Source organism: Oncorhynchus keta, chromosome 29 (assembly GCF_023373465.1).
Source record: "Oncorhynchus keta strain PuntledgeMale-10-30-2019 chromosome 29, Oket_V2, whole genome shotgun sequence".
NCBI classification, from domain to species: Eukaryota; Metazoa; Chordata; class Actinopteri; order Salmoniformes; family Salmonidae; genus Oncorhynchus; species Oncorhynchus keta.
The window spans coordinates 24,405,087-24,415,158 of record NC_068449.1 but is presented as its reverse complement, the minus strand read 5'-3'; the positions used below and the strand labels follow the sequence as shown (position 1 = coordinate 24,415,158).

The 10,072-nt window shown below is 44.6% G+C and overlaps 1 protein-coding gene across 2 annotated transcripts; it reads left to right on the top strand.

The window, feature by feature from the left end:
* The first annotated feature begins 232 nt into the window (after window positions 1-232).
* plk4 (polo-like kinase 4 (Drosophila)) lies at window positions 233-9,806 on the top strand. 2 transcript variants are annotated; one of them, XM_052486280.1, is made up of 14 exons: window positions 233-452; window positions 1,196-1,291; window positions 1,722-1,817; window positions 1,972-2,086; window positions 3,720-4,698; window positions 4,809-4,873; window positions 5,028-5,338; window positions 5,441-5,545; window positions 5,658-5,760; window positions 6,314-6,463; window positions 6,606-6,834; window positions 8,757-8,850; window positions 8,990-9,240; window positions 9,407-9,806. In XM_052486280.1, exons 1-14 carry the CDS (start codon window positions 423-425, stop codon window positions 9,504-9,506), a joined length of 2,724 nt encoding a protein of 907 aa, XP_052342240.1. In that variant the 5' UTR covers window positions 233-422; the 3' UTR covers window positions 9,507-9,806. The 2 variants fall into 2 exon arrangements, with proteins under 2 accessions (XP_052342240.1, XP_035598863.1); XM_035742970.2 differs by having other exon boundaries at window positions 4,809-4,900.
* The last annotated feature ends 266 nt before the right edge of the window (window positions 9,807-10,072 follow it).

Below are 10,072 nucleotides of genomic sequence, written 5' to 3'. Positions count from 1 at the left end.
CCTAGTTAAATAAAAAATATACATGCATTTGACTAAAGTGCTAAAAAAGTGTACTCAATGATCTTCATATTATTTAAGACTTTTATGCTACAAAGCAACTTTCAATGTCAAGTTACTCGATGAGAAAGTTGTTTCCACAGGAGGACCCCATGTTATTTTAAGGCATCTAGTGCTTTTTGTTCCCGAAAGCTCTCCTTAGCTCGAGAAGGCAACATTTGCGTGTTTTTATATGACGTGTATAGTCACGTGACCACGAGGGTAACGGGCGGATATTTTCAAAATGGAAGAAATACGAAAGTTTTGGAGGGGCAACATTCATTTGATTTTATCAAAGGTCGTTTATGGCCGCTGATGAGTTTACCTGGATGAACATGTTTTGAATAAGAATTTTGTATCGATTGGGAAAACAAATAATAAGCAAGATGAGTGTTTCAATCGGCGATAAAATCGAGGTGAGTTGTTGACCTAGCTAACGTTAGCTGGCTAACCCGCAGCTAGCAAGCGAACGTCAGTTGTCTGTAAACGTTACCAACTTTGCATAATTCGTAGTCAGCAACGTAGACGAATAACTGTTATTTAGTTAGCTGGTGGCTAAAACTAGTAGCACTGGCTACTACAGCCGAGTTGTTGTTGTATATTTTGACTGAGACATGTCCCCTGCGATTTACCGCAACGGTTTATTGTTGCCAGGTGACGGGTACCACAACGCCTGCTCATTAGCGGGAAGAGAGCCGGGATAATTAAAGGTTTTGGTTGGCTATATGACAGAGACAGGTGTTTTGATGTTTTACTTCTGACGGTTGGTTATCCATAACGACCAAATGGTAACGTTAACATTAGCCACAGTTGGTGTAGTCTAGTACTCAGTCACTGTATCTGTAGTCGGCTACATGACACATATCAGAGAGAAGATGTTCGACAAAGTTTTAAATTATTTATTTCAAAACCTGACAACTAAATGCAAAGTCAGTGAAGATGAGGAGCGAATCTTATTTACAGCTGAGGAGCTAAAGATTGAGGTATCACATCAGAATCATCCTCTGTCAAAAACAGCTGACAGCCAAATCCATTTCTAGGACATAGGCATAGCTATAGGACATATTCTAGTCATATTTGTTGCAATGTAAATATTAGTTTATTGATTTTGGATTTATATATTGCATATATGTGAAAAAATTTTCATTCTCTTTTTCAGGATTTCAAAGTTCTCACCCTCCTTGGTAAGGGCTCCTTTGCATGTGTTTACCGGGCAAAGTCAGTGAACACTGGCTTGGAGGTGGCGATCAAAATGGTAAGAACGTATAATAATAAAAAAAAAAGGTGCTATACAGTCTACATCCAATTACTTTTATGATGTAAGCTTGTTTCATGCTGTTCCTGTATCATGTGTTAAAAACACATGTAAGAGCTCAATCAGCACACTTTTTGTCAAGTGCAAGCAGACAAATCACAGGTTTAGAAATGTTGACAGGCTACACAGTGAAGACTTAACCGCTCATCATCACCATCTCACTACCAGATGGTGTTTAGCAGTCTTGTATTTTTCCTAAGCCCCCCTCCCAGGGGTCACCTGGGGACTGTTGGAAGTGTAGACAGTCTGTTCTGTTCCTGGATAGCTGTCACTCTTTGTGGAAGACCAATCGTTTGTTTACCACAAGACTAAAGCAGTGTATTATAATGCTCACTGTATAATTATCTCCATCGTTCCCCTCTCTGTTCAGATTGACAAAAAAGCCATGCATAAATCTGGTATGGTCCAGCGCGTGAGTAACGAAGTGGAGATTCAGTGTCGATTGAAGCATCCGTCAATACTAGAGGTAAGCATGGTTGAACTTTGTTGGGCCTGTTTTGGCATATCTGATCATTGTTGTGCTGAAATTGGTGCTACTTTAATAAGGTCTTATTTACTAATTTACATAACTGCGTTAACCCTGATATAACATTTTGGCTTGTAATTTTGCTATTTTGCAGCTATACAACTACTTTGAAGACAGTAACTATGTGTACTTGGTGTTGGAGATGTGCCATAATGGAGAGATGAGTCGATACCTGAAAGACAGGAAGATGCCCTTCTCAGAGGATGATGGTCAGTCTCATTGTTTACCTGAGAGTGCATTAGGCTTGGGCAATCTACAGTTTATACTGGGGTATTTCGAAAAGTATGATTTTCAATTCTGTTTAAAAATATACCATAATAAAAAATATATACTTTTTTTGTTGGGGACTTTGCGTTAAGTATAACTAAAAGAAATCTTACACCGGACATCAAACCGGCCGTGCGCCATCGTGCACAAATTGATTTTGTCCCCCCACACCAAACGCGATCAAGACACGCAGGTTGAAACATCAAAACAAACTCTGAACTAATTATATTAATTTGGGGACAGGTCAAAAAGCATACATTTTCTGGCAATTTAACTAGCTAGCTTGCAGTTGCTAGCTAATTTGTCCTGTTTAACTAGCTTACTGTTGCTAGCTAATTTGTCCTGGGATATAAACTTTGAGTTCTTATTTTCTGTACAGCACTTTGAGATATCAGCTGATGTAAGACGGGCTATATAAATACATTTGATTTTACCTGAAATGCACAAGGTCCTCTACTCAGACAATTAATCCACACATAAAACGGTAACCAAATTGTTTCTAGTCATCTCTCCTCCTTCCAGGCTTCTTCTTGGGACTTTATGGCAATTGGCATCTAACTTTCTTAGTTACCATGACCACCGACCAAACTCAGTTCATCTTTCAATCACCCACATGGGTGATATCTCCTTCTATACACCAATGAGGAGATGGGAGAGGCAGGACTTGCACTGCGTTCAGCGTCACAAATAGAACAGACTTTTATTTTAACGCTCGGCAACGCATTTCGCTCGTTGGCGCATGCACGAGCAGTGTGGGTGCAATAATTGAATAACATGTATGTTTAAATTTATTTTGCAATGCGAGCGGTGTGGTCAGCATGTAAGATGTGTAAAATAAATTCTATACAGGTCAGGACGCTAAGTGGCTGTTGCCTAAATTGTTTTGTGTGCCAAGGTAATTGTTAATTAGATTTTTTTAACTTCATTTTGTAAAATTAGCATAACCTTTCAAACACCCTGTTTAACTTCTCCTCTATTACAGTAACATTATGTCTCTGTGAGTTTTGGTATCCATATGACTCAAATGCAAATAGCGAGTTGAAACTGTTTGTCAGAGAGGAAGAAGTGATCTCTCATCTTTGTTGTTTTGAGTGGTAGGGTTCTAATAAGCCCTGTGCGTTTCTATGCGCTTATTTTGAACCTAAGCTTGTCGCCTGCCTTCCCGCCTTTGGGACAATGACACCCATTGTTAGGGCGGAAACATGAGCATCTCGTCATTATATACAGATCTCTGGTGTAAATGGGAAGGTGCACAGCACAGATGGAGCAGACAAGACCAAAAAGCGGACATAAACGGTCATAAAAAAATGTATTTACAAAAAAACTTGATTCTACAATTCAGGCATTTGGAATATTGCTCAAAAACATAAATTAGAATTAATGAAATTAATTTGATATATTGCCCACGCTACCCCGGTATGGTACCGAAACGGTATGACAATCTGGATACCGCCCAACCCTAGAGTGCGTCAGTGATACATCTCTTAACTTATGAAATCTACGTTAACATGTCTTGACACCTGTCCTCATTTCCTTTTATAACAGTTGCTTTCATTTTTTTTTTTCACGTTACAGCACAGCACTTCATGCATCAAATAGTGAAAGGTATGCTGTACTTGCATACACATGGCATCATGCATCGGGACCTGACCTTGTCCAACCTGCTGCTGACGAGCAATATGAACCTTAAAATAGCTGACTTTGGCCTGGCCACCCAGCTGAAGCTCCCCAGCGAGAAGCACTTCACCATGTGTGGCACACCCAACTACATCTCCCCAGAGGTGGCCACCCACAGTGCCCATGGCCTGGAGTCTGATGTCTGGTCTCTGGGCTGTATGTTCTACGCCTTCCTGATGGGCCGGCCCCCATTTGACACAGACACAGTGAAGCACACCCTCAACAAGGTGGTTCTGGGGGAGTATGACATGCCCAGCCATGTGTCCAAGGAGGCCCAGGACCTTATCCATCAGCTGCTGAGGAAGGACCCTGCGCAGCGGCCCAGCCTGTCTGCCGTGCTTGACCACCCCTTCATGACCCAAAGCCTGCTTGCCAGGACCAAGGAGCTGAGCCTTGGTGAGCCAGGCTCCATGGACAGCGGCATCGCCACCATCTCGACAGCCTGCACCTCATCCACCTCAGGCAGCAGCTGTCTCCAGAGGAGAGCAGCCAGGCATGTGATCGGACCTGCCCTGCCCAACCGCATGGCACATATCCCCACATTTCCCCGGCCGCCAAGCAGCGCCTGCTTTGAGGGGGTTGAGCAGTGGCAGCAGCACTCCGACAGAGTAGGGAGGAGCAGGGCAGTTCTGGGCTGGGAGAGTGGACGGCCCCACTCCCGGTACCTACGGAGGACTCACTCCTCAGACCGGTCTAGCTCCTCTGTCACTCCATCCCAGGGGATGGGGCAGGCAGAGCTGGAGAGATGCCACTCTGAGGAGATGCTGACTGGGTCGGAGAGACTGGCCTTTCCCATGTCCTCCAGCTACAAGGACACTCCACAACCCTTCGCAGAGCATGGAAGGCTCCCATCGGTGCCTGTCAAACAGACAGCCAGGTAAGATGTGGCCCCAGTGTGATGTAATTAATAGAATGTTTTATTTATTTATTAAGATGGCTGTGTCTGTCTGACTACCTGATACATGTATGTACCCTTTATTTCCTCAGCTCAGGATGTTCATATTCCATACAACCACCACATCCACTAAACCTGCAGTTAAAAGAGTCAGAAGGTGTACAGAATTGGTTCAGTAAAGAAAGTATAGTACACCTACTTGTTTCTTTGCTGTATCTTAATCTTATATCCCAATGTAAAGATTTAAAAGCTCTAAAATAAAGATTTTCTCACAAGCTTGACCGCATTGTTTGTTCATCCTGCCTCACTAGGCCAGTTTCCAAGGCCCACGGATGTCACCTCTCACAGCAGCAGTGGCAGTTTCCATAGTGGCAGGGATCCTCTAGGTGTACACAACACCTGGAGTGACAAACCGGCAGGCAGAGGCACCAGTCCTCACCTCCACTGCAACACCTCAAACACTGACTCCTACAGGGAGAATGGGCAACCCGGTCATGGGGAAGAGCTGCAGAGTCTATCCAAACCAAGTGTAGAAAAGGAGAAAAAGTCCCTGAGAAATGTGCTCCCTCCTTTGTGTGCCTCAAGACTGAAATCCATCAGACAGAAGACTAAAAACGCTGTGGTAAGACAGACGTACACCCTAGTTATCCCCCTGTCTATTCAACTGATCTGCTTTCAATGCCTGCCTGCCCTACAGCTGTGGCTTCCGTCTCCTTCTCCCCAGGTGAGCATTCTGGATACAGGAGAGGTGTGTATGGAGCTTCTCAAGGGCCAGGGCCCCCAGGAGAGGGGCAAAGAGGTCCTCAGGATATCCTGTGATGGTTTGATGGTGAGTTTTAGGAATAACACAACACTTCATAACCTTCAGAGAAGATGTATCATGGTATGTCTGTGAAATAATGGCAAAACACTAATGTCACCCTTTGACCATGATCCTGTAGGTCACTATTTACCAGCCCAATGAGGGGAAGGGTTTTCCTGTGCTAGACCGCCCCCCTGCTCCCCCTGAAGACATCTTGATCTGCAGCTATGAGGACCTACCGGGTACACCTCAATACCAGACAGTGACATCTCGCAGTGACATGATTTAAAAACCACAATTTGGGGTCTCCTGATTGGCACACCAGTTTAAGGCACTGCATCGCATGCAGTACTAGATCCATTACTACAGACCTGGGTTCATTCCTGGGCTGTGCCACAACCGGCATTGGCCGGGAGTCCCATAGGACAGCGCACAATTGGCCCAGCGTCGTCCGGGTTGGGGGAGGGTTTGGCAGGTGGGGCTTTCCTTGGCTCATCGCGCTCGACTCCTTGTGGCGGGCCGGGTGCCTGCGGGCTGACTCCGGTCTCCAGTTGAACTGTGTTTTCTCAGACACAGTGGTGCGGCTGGCTTCTGGGTTAAGCTGGCGGGTGTTAAGGAGCGCGGTTAGGCGGGTCATGTTTTAGAGGACGCATGCCTCTCCCGAGCCCGTTGGAAAGTTGCAGCGATGAGACAAGATCGAAAAAAGGGGGTAAAATAAAAAAGATCTAAAACCACAATTCGATAAATATGTTAGAAATCTGATTTCAACTAACCTTTGTCCTCTGTCTTCAATAGAGAAGTACTGGAAGAAATACCAGTATGCCTCCAAGTTTGTGCAGCTGGTAAAATCCAAGACTCCCAAAGTTACCCTCTATACCAAGTATGGTAAATGTATGCTGATGGAGAACTCCCCTAATGCAGACCTTGAGATGTGCTTCTACGATGGTGAGGATCATTTAGAAAGCATCAATTATATGAAACATAATGACCTTGAAGGATAAGGTGTATTTTCCTTCTGAGATTGAAAAGTTGTTGTTGCACAGTTAAACTAAATAATCCTGACCTGTGGTCCTCTATGCTGTGACAGGAGCAAAAACCCACAAGACGTCAGAGCTGGTCCGTGTGGTGGAGAAGAGTGGGAAGTCGTACACGGTGAAGGGAGAGGTGGGTCTGAGTGGCCTCAGTCCAGAGAGCAGGCTGTACGTGAAGCTGTCTGACGAGGGCCACAGTATGTGTCTGTCTCTAGAGACGGCAATCACTGCAGAGGAGCAGCGCTGTGCCAAGAGCACTCCCTTCTTCCCCATCACCCTCGGCCGGTGAGCAAGAGAGCCATGACTGTCTGTTAATGCAGGACATTGTCATGTTTGGAAGCACTTCATTTCTAAAATGTTCAACTTCATCTCCAGTACCACCCCAACATCAACATATGTGAAAATGGTGCATTTCTATGTTTTGTAGTAAAAAAGAGAGGAAGATAAGTGTTTCCAATGACATCATCAACCAATTAGACAATTAGTAGGAAATGCCTTCTCATAATTGGTTAAAATCACATGAAGCTCATTGATGTCATTGGAAACACTTATCTTCCTCTCTTTTTTTACTACAAAACATATAAACGTTCCATTTTCACATACATATGTTGATGTTGTGGTGGTGCTGGAAGTGATGAATATGAAGCTACATTCTTTTGACATTTCCCTTTAAAGAAAGCACCATGTTGCAGAATGCAGACACTATTTCAGTTCTAATCAGTCAGCCATACTTTGCCTCCTAATCAGTCAGTTTGTTGAGATATCCAGTCACCTGTCAGTCAAATCAAATCCAATTTTATTTTTCACATACACATGGTTAGCAGATGTTAATGCGAGTGTAGCGAAATGCTTGTGCTTCTAGTTCCGACAATGCAGTAATAAACAACGAGTAATCTAACCTAACAATTTCACAACTACCTTATACACACACGTGTGAAGGGATGAAGAATATGTACATAAAAATATATGAATGAGTGATGGTACAGAACGGCATAGGCATGATGCAGTAGATGGTATCGAGTACAGTATGGGATGAGTAATGTAGGGTATCTAAACATTATATTAACTGGCATTGTTTAAAGTGGCTAGTGATACATTTTTACATACATTTTTCCATAATTAAAGTGGCTGGTGTTGAGTCAGTATGTTGGCAGCAGTCACAGAATCTTAGTGGTGGCTGTTTAACAGTCTGATGGCCTTGAGATAGAAGCTGTTTTTCAGTCTCTCGGTCCCAGCTTTGATGCACCTGTACTGACCTCGCCTTCTGGATGATAGCGGGGTGAACAGGCAGTGGCTCGGGTGGTTGTTGTCCTTGATGATCTTTATGGCATTCCTGTGACATCGGGTGGTGTAGGTGTCCTGGAGGGCAGGTAGTTTGCCCCCGGTGATGCGTTGTGCAGACCTCACTACCCTCTGGAGAGCCTTACGGTTGTGGGTGGAGCAGTTGCCGTACCAGACGGTGATACAGCCCGACAGGATGCTCTTGGTTGTGCATCTGTAAAAGCTTGAGTGCTTTTGATGACAAGCCGAATTTCTTCAGCCTCCTGAGGTTGAAGAGGCGCTGCTCCTTCTTCACCAGGCTGTCTGTGTGGGTGAACCAATTCAGTTTATCCGTGATGTGTACGCCGAGGAACTTAAAACTTTCCACCTTCTCCACTACTGTCCCGTCGATGTGGATAGGGGAGTGCTCCCTCTGCTGTTTCCTGAAGTCCACGATCATCTCCTTTGTTTTGTTGACGTTGAGTGTGAGGTTATTTTCCTGACACCACACTCCGAGGGCCCTCACCGTAAACTTGATGATTGAGTTGGAGGTGTGCATGGCCACGCAGTCGTGGGTGAACAGGGAGTACAGGAGAGGGCTCAGAACGCACCCTTGTGGGGCCCCAGTGTTGAGGATCAGCGGGGTGGAGATGTTGTTACCTACCCTTACCACCTGGGGGCATCCTGTCAGAAAGTCCAGGACCCAGTTGCACAGGGTGGGGTCCAGGGTCTCGAGTTTGGAGGGTACAATGGTGTTAAATGCTGAGCTGTAGTCGATGAACAGCATTCTCACATAGGTATTCCTTTTGTCCAGATGGGTTAGGGCAGGGTGCAGTGTGGTTGCGTCTGTGGACCTATTGGGGCAGTAAACAAAATGGAGTGGGTCTAGGGTGTCAGGTAGTCCCAGTCCTTGTCACTAATCTTGCGCCTCTGTTTATCCCTCCCAGAAGACCTGCCAACCCAGACTCCCCCTGCCCCTTGGGCGGTGTTGCCCCTGTAGATGTGGCATCACCGCCCAAGCACCTACACATTACTCCCTCTGTGAGTTTCTCCTGAAGCAACATTTCACATTCTATCAACTAAGCTATTTATTCCATCCATTTTTATTTTGGAAGTGTAAGATATTTCTGGTGTTTTTTTTTTTTTGTTGTTGAATCTTTTTCTCTTCTCTAATCTTCAGATGATCTCATATGATGGGTCTGACTTCACCTCGGCTAGCGTGAACAAAAACTGCTCTCCGCTGTCGGTCAAACAAGACCACACAACCAACACAGGGAAAGTGCTTAAGTCAGTCTTTGTGCAAAACATTGGTTGGGCCTCACAGCTGACCAGTGGAGAGGTGTGGGTGCAGTTCAACGATGGCTCCCAGCTGGTGGTGCAGGCAGGGGTCTCTTGTATTGCCTACACGTCCCCAGAGGGACGGACCACCAGGTACTGAACACTTACACAGCACACTGACCCATGACTTCACCACCCTTTCATACAGTGCTATGTCAATGTCCATCTTTTGTCATTTTGATATAAAATGATTCTCTGTATTTGAGAAATGGTAGTTGTCAACCCCTTTTTGCTGACATGTTCCTGCTTGTTGCTCCAGGTACAAAGAGAATGAGAAGTTGCCAGAGCTTGTGAAGGAGAAGCTGCACTGTCTCTCCACCATCCTGGGCCTGTTAGCCAGTCCAGCAGCACGCCGCTGAATCAAACAACCTCAGCAGCATTGCAACGTCCCAGTACAATGCTGTTGCAGGGAGGAGACACTATTATAGGCTTTATACCATGACATACATACCTCTCAAGTGTGCTTGTAAATAGTGTTTTTATGTACAGATGACAAAATTATGAAAATATATATTTTATAAAGTGCCCATGTTGTACAGTAATCTTGTAATTGTAATTTTCTACGTTGTCAAACCATAGTCTACATGAAATGTCAGGTGCATAAAAGCTGAAGCAATAAACATCTGCAGGCTGGGTAGAGTTCAGTCGCACTTTGGTGTGCAGGGGTCTTTTGTTATTTCTCACTTGCAACAGCATGACTGGGTAAATGTTTACAACAAACTAAAATATTAAAGGATGAGCTGTTATGTTAGCGTACCTTACTGGTGTATGGTATTGATATGCAGGACATGAACATGAGGCCTATCAAGCGTGAGAAACCCAATACAACATTGTGGGAATTAATTTAATAACTTAGACTGTTTCTCATTATCTGGGCTGAAGTACTAGAATAGTAATGGCAATTTCTCAACAATATTGGTTATTT

Bases quoted from the DNA above. Each gene is read 5' to 3' on its own strand.
- plk4 (XM_035742970.2), top strand. From the start codon at position 423: ATGAGTGTTTCAATCGGCGATAAAATCGAG. The intron at 5,339-5,440 runs GTAAGACAGACG...CCTTCTCCCCAG, and splicing joins AGAAGACTAAAAACGCTGTG to GTGAGCATTCTGGATACAGG. The intron at 5,761-6,313 runs GTACACCTCAAT...TGTCTTCAATAG, and splicing joins CAGCTATGAGGACCTACCGG to AGAAGTACTGGAAGAAATAC.